Source organism: Castanea sativa, chromosome 10 (assembly GCF_040712315.1).
Source record: "Castanea sativa cultivar Marrone di Chiusa Pesio chromosome 10, ASM4071231v1".
NCBI classification, from domain to species: domain Eukaryota; kingdom Viridiplantae; phylum Streptophyta; class Magnoliopsida; order Fagales; family Fagaceae; genus Castanea; species Castanea sativa.
In genome coordinates this window covers 6,277,444-6,294,650 of record NC_134022.1, presented here as the reverse complement: position 1 = coordinate 6,294,650, position 17,207 = coordinate 6,277,444, and the positions used below count along the sequence as shown (strand labels likewise).

Here is a 17,207-nt window from a genome sequence, read left to right as displayed (position 1 = left end):
AAAAGTAATTGCAAGTAGGACTGATAAATTGAACAGATAGATTTTTGCAAATTATCACTGTCGGATTTTCAATGTACGTGTATATTTTGTTTCTTAGAGTTTTGATTTAAATAATCAACTATTGCATATAAGATATGTGACAAATCAAACATTTTACTAATATTATAAGTCTAATGGATTTAATTACGCACTGTCTTTCTACTTTCTACTACATCATCAATAATTTTGAAATAACATTATTACTAGCCTACTAGGTGTACATTATGTGATTCGGAATGTTTGATTTTTCACAGACCTATTATGCATGAGGTTAATTGTTTAAATAAAAACAAAATTGGAATACATGTCAAAGTCCAGCGCAATGTTTGTAAGGGCGCCTAAATTGAATTTAGGATTTACAGAGGTGAACTTTGGGTGTGAGCTTTCTAGCTTTGGACCTCACAAGAACAACAAACAAATATTATAATACAAACAGATTCTCTAAAGAAGAAAAATAAATAGATTTTGTATACAAAATACAACAAATAGATTATGTAAACAAGAAATCTGTAAAACAATTAAAATACCCACAAACCAGATGTGTATAGAATGAAAAATGTAGAGATATGATCAAGGTTAGTGTGGCGGGCAAAAAGCAAAAGAACAAATTTAAGTTTTTGAGGGTGGTTTTGCTATTTGCTAATACAATTAATTTTCTTTAGAGATGAGAAGTCAAGTCTATTTTTGAATACTCTGTACAAGGATCAAGAAGGCTTATGTCATAAGAATATGAAAGATATGATATTTTTCTTATTGATGTTCCTTTGAAAGTTAATACAAAAAAAATATAAGTGTTGGTCCTCGGGTCTATTCTGAGGAAGATGTTATAAAGACAAATGATCACTCTCTCTTTTTCTCCTTTCTTTCTCTTTCCCCCATCCTTCAAATGTTTTACCTTGCCTTATATATCCAATCTCAATGCATCTTAATCCTACACCTGGAGGGTTAAAATCAGACTCCTAGAATTCTTGTCCCATCTGGATCATACCAGTAAGCTTTACACTAAAATCTTAGCTGTGCTACCATTGTTCATGGTCACTTCTTCATTAATGCGATCAGAGAAGTGATTGTCTTGTATTTAATGCGGAAGAGATAGCTATTATACCTTTCTTTCTTCATCTTTCTCGCATTCTGTGCCAAGTTAGTTTTCTTTCCTTTTGGTGGCTCGATTCTGTGACCCTTTATACAGCTAGTGCTTGTCCTTCTGAGGTCCGAAGTATGTCCTCGGAATCTTAATCAAGCAAGTTACCTCAATCTCTTTTCAAGTTATGGGATTCCCGTCCCAGATCATTTTATGGATTTTAGCTTCTCGGAAATAACCCTGCCTTCCTATTTACCTATTTTGGATTATCATCCCCCCACAGTTAGTGTTTGACACTACTTTAAAACATATTTTTCTCCTCACAATTGTGTTTTGAGTCTCTTGGACATGTCTCTTAAGATATAATTGTGACGGTTTTCCCTCAGGACTGTGCCTCAATTGAATGGGCCATGAGGTAGAGCAGTGAGAGTCATCACTTGGTTTAGGTTCAAGAACCAACTTGGGTCCCTCGTAAAGACCTACGCATCAGACATTAGGTTCATAATTAGGATACATACTTAGGAAGGTAATAAACACTCAAGCCCACCTAGTCAAATTAACTGGCCTCCACTAGAGTTGATAAGCCATATTTAAATAAAGAAATTACTAATGGAGCTCTAATCCTCATCACACACTTAAAACACATAAGTAAATATTTTCATACCTGTATCAAGTAAAGAAGGAAACATTTGAAATTCAAATCAATAAGATATTTTTTGGATATGGAAAATCAACAACTAAATCAAACCAACTCAAGTTAAAAAAAAATAAGCATGCATTACCATCGCATACCCTTGGTGTGACGTTCACTCCACAAGTATAAGTGCTTGTGGGGTGTGGGGGGAAAGGGTCGGGAGTTCAAGTCTCCAGGAGGGATTTTTACACACATATACACTTAGATTAGGCTAGAGTAGAAATTCTATCTTGTATAAAAAAAAAAATTAAAAAAAAAAACACGCATTGACAAAGAAACATTCTATTCTAAATGTGATAATATTAAATGTGGAATAATTCAAAGAGAAAATTATGGCAAATACTTAACTATTCTAATCCTAAATATTCAGAGTAAAAAAAAATCACAAAACATGTTAGAGACAATCAATCAAAAACACAATTTTCTACCCATTTTGGGTTCAGAGCTCAAACTCATACTTGATCAAGCATGTGTAGGATCGAAATCCTACTTATGCATCACCAAAAATTGTAATTTAGTATTTTTATTTTTAATAATCAACTTGAATTTTAGAAGGTAGATCGAATTAACTAAAAAATAATTAATAATGAAACTAAAGAAAAACATGAGAAATCCTAAAATCTAAATATGATCAACTCAATATTAGATCAACATGACAAGGAAAGAGGCATGGTCATAAAATAAATCAAATATAAATATTAAAATAAAATACATCAAACTCATGTGGATCTTAGTTAGCAAAGCAAAAAATCATATAAGAGAAGACTCGCCTTGCTTATGGATCAATGCTTCGAAGCTTTTAACTGATTTCTCACTTCCCACAACGAAAAATTTGGATTGAAATTGCAAGGAAAATTAAAGAACACTATAGAACTCTGCTATCACAACTCAAGAACAAAAGATTTTATAAAATGAAATTGAAAACAAGTTTTTGATTACTAATGACTCCTAGAGAGAGGTTTTGGAGAATAAAAAACGTGCTAATATAGATAGATTAGAGTAAATAAATATATTTTTGTAAGCATAGTAGCAAAAGGACATTCTCTATTGAAGTGATTTGAAATGGAGGCATAAAGTGAACGTTTGGATAGCGTTGCGTCCAGCATTTGCGTGTTTGCGTCCCTAAAAAGTGGGTCCTGTGCACTGTTTATGGGACCCACAAACCTTTTTTTAAGCAAAATTAACTTTAAAATTGGGTCCCACGATACTATTTACACATTTAAAAATTATTCTGCTACAGTGTTTTCAATTTTCAGTATTCAGTTTTCAGCAATAAATAGTATCCAAACAAACCCAAAGTGAGTATTTATAAAATGAAATTAGGGTTGTTGGGGCCTTATAGAGGGTTTTAGAGCTTCCTAGACGTTTGTGTGGTGCCCCCTTGAAGATTAAAGTATTTGCGGCTCAAATATGGAAGCTTAGGGTTGCTGGGGTAGCTCTATATACGCAACCCTGAAGCATATATACACAGCTTTGAGGTTGCATATGCGGCCTCGCCTACAACCTTAATTTTCCGACAACACTACTACCCCAACTTCAAACAACCATAAGTTATTCATTTTAAATCCAAATTGAGAAACAGTCATGTCCATTTTGAAGTCTTGGATATTTACTTTCCAAATGGATTAAAAAAAAAAACCCTCATTCAAAAATTCTTTGTGGTTCAAAAGATATTGGTAAAATAGTGAGCAAATGCCATTTTTCAACATCATTTTCAACATTTTTGAGTTTTGATTACCTTTAAATTATTGAGAATACTTTAGTTACCCTTGCTTAACATATGCAAAGACTCTCATTGGGGCTGAGGAATAAAGAGTTTTAACTGGTACAAAATTTGGTGTATACAATAATGATCATAGGAAATAGAAGCACAACAATATGAATGCTCAATGAACAAAAAAATGTCTCTTTCTCTCCAAGCCCAAGCCGTTCTAATGCAGGTGGTAAAAGGCCCACTTAGGTAAGACCTCTCCCATCTAATGTGACCTCTAAAGTTGAGAAATTCCTGACTCAACCTCAAGTTGGTTGTATGATCAAGTTGAGACCATTTTGTAAGAATCTAATAAACTTAAAATTAGGGCTTTCCAAATGAGTGTCCAAACTGACACACCTACTCAACCCAAACTGACCTATTCAAATTTCGTGGTTTTAGTGACTATTGCCAGTCAATGACAGGTTGAGTAATTCGAAACTAGCCTCAAATGGGTTGAGTGTCTATTTTTCCACTTGGTTAAGATCTCACAATCTTCGACCAAATTTGGAGGAGATCTCCCAGATCCGTGACTAGATTGGCAAAGAAATGCTTCTCTTCTCTATTTTTATTTGGTTTTGACCACCGACTGCTACCTATGGACAACCGACCTAGACCGAACCATTGCTTCTCTTCGGTTCACGACAAGTTTCATCTTTTACCACCAGATGTGATCAAATCAAGTCTAGGTTGAGTCTAAATTGACTCAAATCAACTTGTGAAAAACTCTACTTGAAATACATATATTTTTAAATTATTAATAGCGTGAGTTAGGTTGGGTTACTTGGATTGAAATTTTCTCAATTTGAACATAAGCTAACTCAACCCAATTATATAAAACAAACAAAAATATACTTAATCCAACCCATTAATATATGAAAAACTAACCCAAGGTAATGCGTTAGATTACATTAGATTGAACCGTATGATTGATGAGTTGAATGCATACTTCAACTTACTTTTCCTAATTCTTAATTCTTAAAGTAATGAAAAGTAAGAAGTCCTAGTAGCTAATAGAATTCTTACTAAATTCCATTAAATAGTTAATCACAACCTAGGTGGAAGTTTGTCCATTAAACATGTAAGTGTAGTCATACATTCTCCACCCTTTCTTTTTTTTTTGCTGAATAAAAAAAAGGGGTCTCTGGTGTAGGCTTATCGATCTCACACCATGTGATGTCAATGGGTAATATTACGTGTATCACACAAGACCTTGCTGAGACTATCACTTAAACCGCTCTTCTCTAAGTGCTAAGATAAGAACTCTTACCATCAAACCATACCCCATGTGGTCATACGTTCTCCACCCTAACTTCTAAAGCAAGTCTTCTAATTACACCTTTTTTCCATTTTGCTAATGTAGAAGAAAGGTGTCCTAATTACCACCCAAATAGATTCTTTGATAGGCATTACGTTAGTTGGTCCCACTAAATGGGGATTAATAAGAGGTATACTTTACATGGCTGTGAATTCAAAAAAAATAAAAAAAAATAAAAAATAATGGTTAAAAAGTGTCCACTCACTAAGGTGCGTTTGGCCAATCCACGAAGCCTCAAAAACTCAGTAAACACTTTTCGTGACTCTCCTTTCCTTTTTGGAGAGAGGGGCCCGATTGATAACACCATCACTTCGATAATAAAAAGAAAAAAGTGTTTTGTCCTACTCAAGATGACGTGGAAGGAGCTCATATTGGAGGCCATGACCAAGAAAGCCCAAATTCCCCAATCAATGCCGCGTTTGACTACTCACCGCTTAATACTCTCAGAGGTCTCTCAAGTCTCAAAGTTATATTCATACTATCGCCTCTCTCTTCATCTTGCTTACCAAAGTATTCATTAAGAGAAAAATAGAAGAAATATAATTGTTTAATGAAAGTTTTTAGTATGTGTTTGGCTTTAACTTAAAAATTCAGTTTATTTTATTATTCAGTTTATTTTTACTATTATTTATGGACCTCACTGTACTTTTTGGTACTATTCATAATTCTACCGTACTATTTCAGCTAACTTTTATCTTTATCTATATTATTTTTAGTAAAAAAATTTTAATTTCTATAAAATAAGTGGATCCTAAACAGACCTTTAGTTGGTTCATAACTTTAATTATAATTTGATAGTTACAATAAAAGATAAATGATTTAAACTTTGGATAACTCTCTTAAAAAACCAAAATATGTCAACTGGTTAAATTATAAAACTCTTAAGTTAACTTTAATTTAATATAATTGATTGTAAATATATGTGATTATTGAGTTATCATATATAAATATCATTTTGAGATCACATAATTAATTTGCAATGAGATGACAATATTATTCCTTAATTTAATTGGAAGTCTTCTCTATGTAAGAAATCTCTTGCATATGATATGATATGCCCATCATATCATATACCTTGTATTTTGATGGTGGAATTGGAGAGTACACTACAGACATTTAATCTCAATCATTGAATTGAAAAAAAAAGCTCAATAGGAAAGGATTCAAATTTTTGTGTCAAAAAGGAGTAGAAAATTGAATTGCATTGGATGGTCATCATTGTTATATAACCTGTGGGCAATAAAAAAATCATGGGAAAATTTTGGTTGGTTTTAGAAAGGATCATCATTATATGATTTGTTTTTCTTTTTCATAAATGTAGTACTTGGAATATTGAACAAGTGACTCATGAAATATTGTCTTTTGACCCCTTTTACTAGCCAAAGAAAAACAAAAAGTATGGGTGCTAGAAGAATGTAGTATTTATGTATCAGAATTTCTTGTAGAGCCAAACACACAAACTAGACTCAAGAGTCAAGCCATTGAAGCAACGGTCATAAATTGGTTTGGCGCGAAGTAACTAAAACTGTTGTGTGTGAACTGAGTTCGAGTTATGGGGGCCACACCTTTGGAATTTTGGGTGCGCTTGAGACAAGCAATCTCAAAACTTTCGGTGTGTATTTTTGGACTGTTGGTTCCCCCAATATGCTATATATAGCACACCCCATTTGCCTCAAGTTTTTACTCTACTCTTCCTCTTCCTCCTCCTCCGCTTCTTCTTCTTCTTTTTCTTTTTTGTTTCTTGGAACACACTGCTGAACTTTCCATCAATTGTAGTCCCCACACATTCAAAACACCTTTTTGTTTTTTTTAAAAAAAAAAAAATTATTTTGAATGGTTTTAGCTTCTGGGTTTTTGAATAGGTTCCAATTTTGGAAGTTCTAACTAGTTTTTTTTTTTTTTTTTTTTTTTTGGTAGAAGTTCTTTATCATTCTCAGTTTCAAAACTTTGAATTGGAGGTGTAATTGTTGAATTTAAGCAGTTCCAGCTTCTGGGTATTGCTTAAAGTTTTAAGCTTTTGTTCATTTCAACTTTGTTCTGTGAGTACTATTTAAGGGGTTTGGTGGGGGTTACAATTGCACCACATCATAAGCTTGAATCCTACAGACAATGATTCCGTTGTTCAACGGATGCATTCTATGGACGTTTTACTCGGCTTTTGACAAGAAATTTATTGTTGAAAAAAGCTTTTATTTTTGGATCTTCCAGATTTTTAATAGGTGTAGGCACATAACAACAAAGTTCTGAGAATTTGTGCCTAAATTTGCAAGCTTTGCCATCTGTTATTTTTTCTAGCTTGGCTGCTTTTAGAGAATTTGATAGTCTAGAGGAGTGTAATCATGGGAGGGGCATCACTCCCACCCGGATTTCGTTTCCATCCAACTGATGAGGAATTGGTGGGCTATTACCTGAGAAGAAAAGTGGAGGGGCTTGAAATTGAGCTCGAAGTTATTCCCGTAGTCGATTTGTACAAATTCGATCCATGGGAGTTGCCAGGTACACTTCAAATCAGTCTAATTGAAGTTTTGTTTCACAGTTTTACATTATACCAATTTTGTTGTCATCATCTCTGTTTAAAATATGAGCATTAATGAGTGAGAATTTGAAAGTGAATGTGAAAACAATCATTATAACCATCTGTATTGGTTTGAATTAAAGTTAGATTTGAGTAGGAGATTGTTGACAAGTTAGGACCAATGCAAAATCAACCTATACATTGGTGCTCTAGAAATTACCCAGGGTAGAGTGTATGTGGTTAGTGATGGATTTATTATATTGAACTTTATGCCAATGTGAACTGAGAATTCTTTAGTGCTGGAAAAGTACTTTTCTGTTTGTTTTGTTTATTTGATTTCTTTAATCATTCTTCTTTATGACTAAATCCTGTTATAAAAATTCTTTTTCTCATGGGGACTTTAACTTTTATCCTCTAAAAGCCGGTTCATATGGAGTTCTTTAATCTCCAAAGAATATGGTGAAAAGGAAAGCACTGAAAGAACAATTATTCCTCCAATTGATTTCTCTTTCATTTTCCTTTTAACTTGATTGTTCTGAGAGGTTTCAAATCTAATGTCTAAGCTGTGGACTGCAGAGAAATCATTCCTTCCAAAACGAGATATGGAGTGGTTCTTCTTCTGTCCCCGGGATCGGAAGTACCCGAATGGCTCAAGAACAAATAGAGCCACCAAAGCTGGCTACTGGAAAGCCACTGGGAAAGACCGGAAGGTTGTCTGTCAGGATGCTGTGACTGGGTATCGCAAGACCCTAGTTTTCTATCGTGGACGGGCTCCTTTAGGAGATCGATCAGACTGGGTAATGCATGAGTATCGCCTCTCTGATGATCTTTCACTAGGATCATCAAGTTTTCAGGTAAAATCTATGGACTTGTGTAATGGTTTAACTTTAAATGTGCCTCAAGTTTGTTTGGAAAAATGTGCTTGTTTTGCCTTATATAGTCTGAGAGACCTATATTCTATTTGGTTATTCTCTCTAGGGACCTTTTGCTTTGTGCCGTGTTGTAAAGAAGAATGAGAATGGACAGAAGATGAATGATCACGGAGAGCCAAAAGCTAAGAGGGTTGGAAGCAGTTCGAGCAATGTGGATTTCACCTCTAATAGAGCCTCGAATGAGCCCATCAGCATCTCCAATGACATTTCGTCTCAAGCAAGTTACCTGCAAAATGAGAGTCAATATTCTAGCCCTATCACCCCTCCACATGAAGTTACTCCAATGGCAGAATATGAGCCTTCCTTGGTGGAGACCAATCCCACAAGTTTCTGGGTCTCACCTGAACTAATTCTTGATTCATCAAAGGTATTGCATTTTAGGAATAAAGGAACTTCAGTAAATTATTTCATATTTTTTAGAGTTCTTGAAACATATCACCTTGGCTTACTGCAGGATTATCCACAAGTACAAGTTGCTGTATCTGAATACTTTCCACAGTATCAGTTTCCAGGCCCAACAACTAATTGGCTGCCATATGAATATAAAGAAATTTCTCCAAGTTCATCATATTCAAATTTCACAGGGGAAATTGAAGTTGCTGAGGATCTGAGTCGAATTGGCTGCATGTCACCTTACTCTGGACATGCAAACTACATGGACCTTTTTGGCAATGAACATATGCCATATGAAGGCTATGACCAGACCAATTCACTAAGATATCCACATCCTTACTGAAAAGGATAGGAGGATCATAGCAGCTCTATTTTCAATGCAATATTAGAATGACCAAGCTCCAATTTTCTGACAAGCAAGTGGAGTTGGGAGTTAGGGGGAACTTAGTGATCTATGGTTGCAAGAGGATGACTTGGTGATTGTTACGCAGGACCTGCCTTGGGTAGGATTTATCAACTATGAGTACCTTGCATTTTTATCATCTAGAAGGGTATCTGAGACAACGCCTTTTAATGTTGGTTCTTGGAATGGAAAATAATGTGTAACCCTTTCTTATATATTAAGCAGAAAGGGCTTGCTGTAGAAGTCCTCCTTATGCTTTTTACCAGGGTTGGTTTAGTAGGCATGTCTGTCCTCAATGTCTTGTTTCTGTTGTAAGCTAGTACCCCCTGGTGATAATCACTTTTATCGATTGCACCGGAAGTTGGTTTACTTTTAGTAATCTGTTTTATAAATTTTTCTTATTCTCTGGTGTATGCTCTCTCTCTCTCTCTCTCTCTCTCTCTCTCTCTCTCTCTATATATATATATATATATATATATATGCACACACGTGTTAGAACACTTACATTTTTTCTTTACTTAGTTCATATGGAAGCGTCTTAATGCAGGAATTCCCTTCTAATACTGTATGCTAATGGAATAACTACTCATCTTTGTGCTTGGACATGCATAGTGTTCTGTATTCCTGTTGCAATGAACACATACTTTATATTGAAGTGACCATCTCTATAGTATGTTCCCTGTGGTTCAAATTTGTTCAGATATTCTTAGAGAGGATAGCTTCAGTGTATATTAGACATTGATGCCTAGATGTTTCCTTCTAATTTGGATCGTAATGTTTGCTCCATTTAACTTAGTAGGATTGATGAGCTGAAGATGTTTAATTTTGCAAGACTGCAAGGAACAAATGAAAAGGCAGTTGGGCATGTGAACTGAAGAGAGCTTCTGTCACAACTTTCAATTGCCAAAGTAGCTTTCTTTAATGACTGTGTTTGTCAAGTTGCTTGAATTTTTTGAAATGTAATGTTCTCTTTAGTTTTAAAGCTAAGGGTAAAGTTCACTTTTAAATCCATGCTGATAAGCCATTCCATTTAGAAGTTGCTTTTAGACACATTCTTGAGCTTTTTGTTGGTTTCCTATTAATTTAGTGGGGTCACTTGAGATATTGGTAGATTATTAAAAACTTTCACTACTGAGTGGAAGCTGCTCAAGACAGATCAAATTCCAGTTATCTTTTAATTTTCTATTAAGATGCATCAAATGAGGCATTCATCAGAAACTTTCCCTCTTTTAGCATCTCTTAAACATGGGAAGCAATAGGCGGTGGCTTCTTGTGATAGAACAGTAAAACCATCTTGTCTGGTGTTCTAAAGCTATAAAAAAGCATTGCATTATTGATAGGCTAATAATAAAAAAACAAGTTATCCCTTATCCATAAAAGACAGACAGCTCCAGTGGGGTTACCGAGGGACTCTCTTCTGCAAAAGGGAGTTGGGGATAAGGGATCACATCTTTTTTGGTTGTTTCATATCAGAACAAATCTGTAAAAGAGTTTTGCCTTTGATAGAATAACCTGTTCAAGCCTATGATTTGGATTGATCAGACTCACTTTGTTTCATATCAGAACAAAGTAAGCTGGAGTGCTGTTGGCTTGCTAGCCATACTTGGCAAGAAAAGATTCTTGGCCAGAAGAAAACAACATTGAAGACCAAATTCATATTGCAGCAATTCCTATTGCAGAAAATAAAATGAGTTGCAAGCAGAGATTGAGATGAAGACTCTGAGTGAATACAGAGTTGTGTGCAAATTGGCAGCTTCAGCTTTGATAGTCTTTGCCGATATATTGTAGTTTGATGCAGTTTAATTTTAAGGCTGAAAGAAAAAAGGAAAAAGAAGAAGAAAATTTGTCTTCTTGTTTATGGTTTGTGTTTCTGTTATGTCAGGGTCATGTTTGTAAGAATGAAGATACTACTTTCTAGTAACTGTTGGTTCTTGGTACATTTGTATATTTTGTTAATGAAACCACTTTTTTTCACAGAGAAACCCTCAAACAATTATACATTTGATGTCATTATGAAGAGAACCCTCCTAAATTACTGGGGCAAAGAGCTTCATGACTAAGTACCAACTTTTTAAACTCCCACGTTTATTCCTTACCAAACTTGAAAAGAAAGGCAGAAGAAGCTTGAAGTAATCCATTCTATTAGATTCTATCTTGAATTGCTTCTAGGAATAAACTAACACAAAACATTCTTTGAGAAACTGATACTCAGTCGCAAGGATAACCAATGAAATGAATGAATTGTGACTCTTTAACATTATGAACATTGCTCAAATTTAGAGGGCAAATGTGTAGCAGCAATGCTTCAACAAGGCCATAAAAAAGTGGTAGCTAGCTAGTATTCAATAAAAATTTATTTCTTAGCCAAAGTTTGTAAATTGTTCCCCGCCCCTCCCTCACTTTGGCAAGAATCTTGACTTGTGTGACTGCTTTCTATATGCCCCACAGTCCACATTCTTTTCATGCAACACTATGCAATTCTCTAAGACATATATTCTCCCGCCCCCTACTACTTTTACCCTTGACACCTACTTATTGGCTTTAAAAGTACAGAATGCATATGTATGTTGCTTTTCCTCACTATGCAAACAAATAATTTGGTAATTAATAAAACCCCTTTAACGATTATGCTCTATTGACAATGAAACAAAGAAAGAAAAAAAGTGTGACATGGAAGTTTATTGATGCATATGTAGTTAAAAAGTAGTAATGTAGGTGTTCGGTATACTTGACAACTCTTTTCACATATTTTGAGAAGAATAAGGTGGCTAAAATGATTTTTGATTGACCATATATGTTACAAGACATGACCTGCTACATAAGAAACATGTACCTATAATCAAGAGCCTAAGAATAGTACTCAGAAGAAATCTGGACGCTTTAACAACAACAAAAAAAATTGTAGAAACTTTTACTCTTGTTCCATGCACTTCAGTATAAGCTTGCAATTTGAGGACTGCAAAAAACTTCAACTTCTTCAAGGGTAGCCTTAGTCTCATCTCCAAAAAGAGACTCCTTCCCATCTTCCCTTTTAGCATATGACAATCCTAATCTAGATTTTGCTTGCCTCAGATCACCAATGCCTGAATTGGTGTCTGGCCCTGCAAAGCCACCCATAACCGGGGCTAGAGGAGGCCCAATGAGCAGCCCATCGGCCCCGAATTGGGGCCCACCCCGAGAATAATCAAAAAGTGCTGCACCACTGCCTCCTATCTTTGGTAGAATGATGGGTTCAATTTTCTCATCGTCCGCCCAATAGAATAGGAATGGATCAAAACTATCATAATAATCATCTGTGCTTCTATAACCTTCAGGGTTAAATGCACCAAACTTGAAGGACTTGTTTGTGTACCCAATTATCACACATGGTCCCTTAAAGTCACAAAAACTGTGGAAACTAGTCGCGCTAAACCCATCAATGGTGGCCTTGTAGCAGCATTTGAGGTCCCTCCCTGATCATAATCAATCAGAAATTTAGGTCAGTGATTGTAGCTTATTAATACTTTTTCTTAATAAAAAAAATTTATAGTTCCATAATCGCAAAAGTGGGGTGACTTGAACCCTAAAGGTCTTTGTAAAAAACATCAAAAGGTGCTGATTAAGCTATAGGACCCTTGACGTGTATTAAACATTTTAGTTACAAGACTCTTGGACGCGTATTAAACATTTTAGCTTACTGAGTTTTGTCCAAATATGTGGCAGAATTGAGAATTGTCATAGTTTATAGTCTTCTTTTTTGCCAGATTTACTAATAGGGTTCAGAATACCTTTTCATACAAAACATATAGAATAAAACAGGGAACAAGCCAAGACAATGTGATTTGATCAGTTTACTCTCTAATGCGCCTCATGATTCCAAGTCTTATCAAAATTCTACTCTAATCCTTATTTATCTGGGAAAGGACATAAAGATTGAGACTACTAATATGAAAACAGATGCACATGAATAGATTCTCTATATGTTCTTTTCTTTTTTGATAAACTTATCTATTATGTTCTTAGTAATGCATGCGCATAGCAATTGTGAGAGAGAGAGAGTACCCCTTAGGAATGTTTTATCAACCAAAGAAAGTGAGAAAGGAAGATCGATATCATGGTACGTGGTCTGTGGCCTCTCATCAAAATTTTTCTTGCCTATGTTCCAACCAAATAAGCTATATGGGCTTCTGTTCCTCCCATAACATATGGTGTTTGAGATGCAACAACAAGCCATCAATCTGTAGACTGTAGATGACTAATCCATTTACCTCACTTTCCACTTACGGTCCTCAAAAAACACATCATCAAATGCAATATCTTATCCTTAAACCTTGTCCACCCATTAAGGACATATGTCACTTTGCTATTGGCTCGATCAAACTGGTACCCTTGAGCCCAAAGGTCCCATTATGTTGCCTATGTTGTGCTAATCTAGATAATAATGAAAATCTTGATGTTAATTGGGCCCTATGATTAGGCTAATAAGCCACAATACATTATTTTAACAGATTTTGCAAATGACACTTGCTTAGCAGTGAATTGATTTTGTTCAAGCTTGACTTTGTTGTACCCATCAAGATTTTCCAAAAACCCAATCTCATAAGTGATTTATTTAAGTTTATAGTGCTATGCTCGGGGATAAAATTAAGCACATTTTAATTGTTCCCGCATCCAATAATTCTACAGTTGTTTTCCTAGGGAGGAGTATTGGACACTAGAGACAAACCGTGTCCATTTTCCTAAGCAAAAATAAAGGTACTTTTGGAGCTTTTTTTTTTTTTTTTTCTTTTATTTTTTAATTAATTAAAAATGATAATTATATTTGGACAAAATTTAGCTACAAAATTAGTTGTAACCTAATACTACAACTTTACTCAATAAAATAAATATTATTACATATTTTGAACATCTAACTGTTGAATTGCATGTTCTTTACTCTCATTATACACATTTCAAATTTTGTGTCATTTAGATATTATTTATTATATGATGTATAAACTAATATTTTATGCATAATTTTAAATTACAAAAACTTGTAATTTAAACAATTTATTGATGACATAGCTATTGATTTTTAATTTTCTAGAAATTTTGCAAGCATAAAGGATATCAGAAGAAGATGTAATCTAATAGTGAATTTGTCAAAATTCACCTCCAATAAAAAGATATTGAGTAATATTATAACTTTAGACTATAACCAATTTTATAACTAAATTTTGTCCATTATATTTTTAAAAATGAACAATAGATATAGGTCTTACAAGTTTAAGCCCATAAATTAACTTAATAAATTACCATTCATTTCAAAAACTTTTAAATATTAGGTAAAATAGAGATATATTTTTAACAAAAATTATATGTGGGTCGAATTCAACATGTTGAAGGAAAAAATTTCAACCAAATTTCCATCAACCCACCAACTTCCAAAATGGTAGGTCGGTTGAAAATTTGAGCAATTGTCACTCAGTGGATTAATTGGGTTAGTTTTAGTGGATTTCAATTAGTTCAATTGGTAAAGTTTCTGATGGTTGAATGCGATATTTAGAGTTTAATCCCTGCCTACACTAAAAACAGATTGATGTTTTAATTTGATAATAAAAAATGTATCATCAGAAGTAGACACCATAGATTGAAACTCTCTAAAAAAGGGGGTTAATTTTAGTTATGTGTTGTAAACTAACATTTAGAATTTATTTTACCATTTTTGGATAAATTTTTTCCATAGATCAAAATAAACACGGCTTAATTGATGAGTATTTTCTAACTTCTTTTCCACAAAAATAAAGAAACTATAAGTACCATATTCATGTCACTATGTATGTTTACGAATATAGAGGGACAATATCATTCATTTTTCACATTAGCATGTGTAATCTTGAAATTTATACACACACATACATATATATATATATATGAGATAAAGACTAAAGAGCAATTAATATAAACATAGACAAATTGGGTTGGGTCTTGGCGTTCAACCAGCCACCAAGCCCGTCCCTTCTCTTTTATAATCCAACTAGATTGGAAATCAATATCATATCCATATGTGTTGGCGCTGGACAAAATGGGTTGAACGCTTTGGGTGGATTGAATGGGTTGATGCTAAGACATAGTTTTTTTTTATACAAAATAGAAATTCTACTCTAACCTAATCTAATTGTATATGTATGTGAAGTTCCTTCCTAAAGGCTTGAACCCCGGCTCTTGCTCCCCACACCTTACAAGCACTTATACTCATAGAGTGACCATCATCTCATATGTGATCTTTTTCTCATCATCTCATATTTTCTCCAAATAATTTTATCTTTAATTTTGGATTTAGGTGCTTAATAAGTTGCGCTAACCTTGATTTATTTTTAGAAGAGAATTTAAGTTGCCATAGAGATGAGATTTATTATTATTATTTTAAGGTTTGAAAAGAAATTTGCTAAGAAATTTCACATAGAATTAATAATGAATTAATTTTATACTATGACGGATCAACATCAAGCATAACTTTCACAGGATATGTTAAGTTCCTCTTTTTTAAAAAAATTGGTACATGTTTATAGCCAATTAGACAATTTGTATACATTGATTTGAGTTTAAAAATAATATTATTATATTTTAAATTAGATTATTTTGTATACCATATATTTATAAATTATAACTAACGTATAAATATGTAATTCGGTTTACCTAAGTAAAAAGTCCTGACTACGCCCTGGAAAGATGAGATATTGTTGCTTAATTCCATTTGCTGTTGTTATGTTTGTCTGCAGCTTCTGATGCTTTTGGTTTCTGTTTTGTGCTTTGAGATTGTGGTTTTTTTGGTAACTTTTTTTTTTTTTTAAAATAATTTTTCAATACTCTATGTTTGATTGAATAAACTCTTATATTCATAAACTTGTTTCATGATGTATTGTTCTAATAATTTGGTGGCTAGGGCTTTACAAAGTTCAGGGTCATCCTGGACTCTTCCTTAGCCGAAACACTTGCCATAGAGTTGACACGTATAGGCTTTAGAATTTATATAATCTTTGCGGAGTCTTGATACCGACGGGTCCATAGCTCAGTGGTAGAGCATTTGACTGCAGATCAAGAGGTCACCGGTTCGAACCCGGTTGGGCCCTAAATTTGTGTAAATATTGTTTTTCTTTAATTTCTTTTACGCGACTTGCTTAGAATTTCTGCATGTATGACTTTGTTTTAGGGCAGTAGAGCAACGTGGCCAAGGCCCATAAATTAGACCAAAACCCCTTCTTTTTGAAGCCCAACCCGTGACTACAAACACATGTTAACACATGAGAAGCAAAAAATAAAAAAAATCAAGTTTTTTATTTATACAATATAGAATTTCTAATCTAGTCCAATCTAAGTGTATATGTGTGTGAAGCTTTCTCCTGAAAACTTGAATCCCAGCCCTTGCTCCCCACATTTTACAAGTATTTATACTTGTAGAGTGACCACTACACCAAAGATGCATAGTGGCAAAAAAAAAAAAAAAAATCAACCTGTGGTTGCTCACTGAAACTACTTCAACAGAAATAAATTAAAGGAAAGTCAGCTAAAGTTTGTAACCATGTGAACCAAAGCTCACAAAAAGGAAAGCAATCAGCAAAAGGAAAAGGGTAAAAGCGTGATTGGAGGGCATAAAGGAGTAATTCTACATTAATTTGGATCCTTAAAAGGTCTAGCAAGAGAGACCGATGGATCCTTATATTGTGTAAACAAAGAACTCATGAAAACCAAGCATTACCTGCTGTTACATCTTTTTTTACTTTCATCAAGTCAAGACTCAAGTATCACCTAAGAATGAGCTGCTGGAGCTTTTGGCTCCAGCAAATTCCAGTGAGGACCTTTCCTTTTATGAAAGTAATTTTTAAGGCATTTTAGTCGGCCACTCATTTGAGTCAAGGTTTTAAGGAGAAATTACACTTTGCCACCTTAAATTATGTATTAGATTACACTTTGCACCCTAAACTATCCGATTGCAGACTTTGCATCCTAAATTATCACACTTATCACGCTCTGCACTCTGATGTTATTTTTGCTATTATATTTAACAGATTCTTGCCGCATATGACAAGCACATGCTCCTTACTTAGGTGGAACAAAGTTATT

General features: G+C 34.1%; 2 protein-coding genes and 1 non-coding gene across 3 annotated transcripts; 2 read left to right on the top strand and 1 right to left on the bottom strand.

The window, feature by feature from the left end:
* The first annotated feature begins 6,564 nt into the window (after nt 1-6,564).
* On the top strand, nt 6,565-9,538 carry LOC142613962 (NAC domain-containing protein 71-like). The gene is made up of 4 exons (XM_075786485.1): nt 6,565-7,378; nt 7,974-8,251; nt 8,376-8,696; nt 8,784-9,538. Exons 1-4 carry the CDS (start codon nt 7,222-7,224, stop codon nt 9,063-9,065), a joined length of 1,038 nt encoding a protein of 345 aa, XP_075642600.1. The 5' UTR covers nt 6,565-7,221; the 3' UTR covers nt 9,066-9,538.
* Nucleotides 9,539-11,873: 2,335 nt separating this feature from the next.
* Nucleotides 11,874-13,374, bottom strand: LOC142613051 (uncharacterized). Its single transcript, XM_075785234.1, has 2 exons — nt 13,167-13,374; nt 11,874-12,577 (listed from the first exon to the last, which is right to left on the bottom strand). The coding sequence occupies exons 1-2, from the start codon at nt 13,336-13,338 to the stop codon at nt 12,057-12,059; spliced, it is 693 nt and encodes a 230-aa protein (XP_075641349.1). The 5' UTR covers nt 13,339-13,374; the 3' UTR covers nt 11,874-12,056.
* Nucleotides 13,375-16,144: 2,770 nt separating this feature from the next.
* TRNAC-GCA (transfer RNA cysteine (anticodon GCA)) lies at nt 16,145-16,216 on the top strand. The gene has a single exon. It is a non-coding gene; the product is annotated as a tRNA-Cys (tRNA).
* Nucleotides 16,217-17,207: the final 991 nt, after the last annotated feature.

Excerpts from the sequence above, each read along its gene's own strand:
- LOC142613962 (XM_075786485.1), top strand. The coding sequence starts at position 7,222 with ATGGGAGGGGCATCACTCCCACCCGGATTTCGTTTCCATCCAACTGAT. Across the intron at positions 7,379-7,973 it reads CGATCCATGGGAGTTGCCAG|AGAAATCATTCCTTCCAAAA; the intron begins GTACACTTCAAA and ends TGTGGACTGCAG. Across the intron at positions 8,252-8,375 it reads TAGGATCATCAAGTTTTCAG|GGACCTTTTGCTTTGTGCCG; the intron begins GTAAAATCTATG and ends TATTCTCTCTAG.
- LOC142613051 (XM_075785234.1), bottom strand. The coding sequence starts at position 13,338 with ATGGCTTGTTGTTGCATCTCAAACACCATATGTTATGGGAGGAACAGA. Across the intron at positions 12,578-13,166 it reads TGATAAAACATTCCTAAGGG|GGAGGGACCTCAAATGCTGC; the intron begins GTACTCTCTCTC and ends GATTATGATCAG.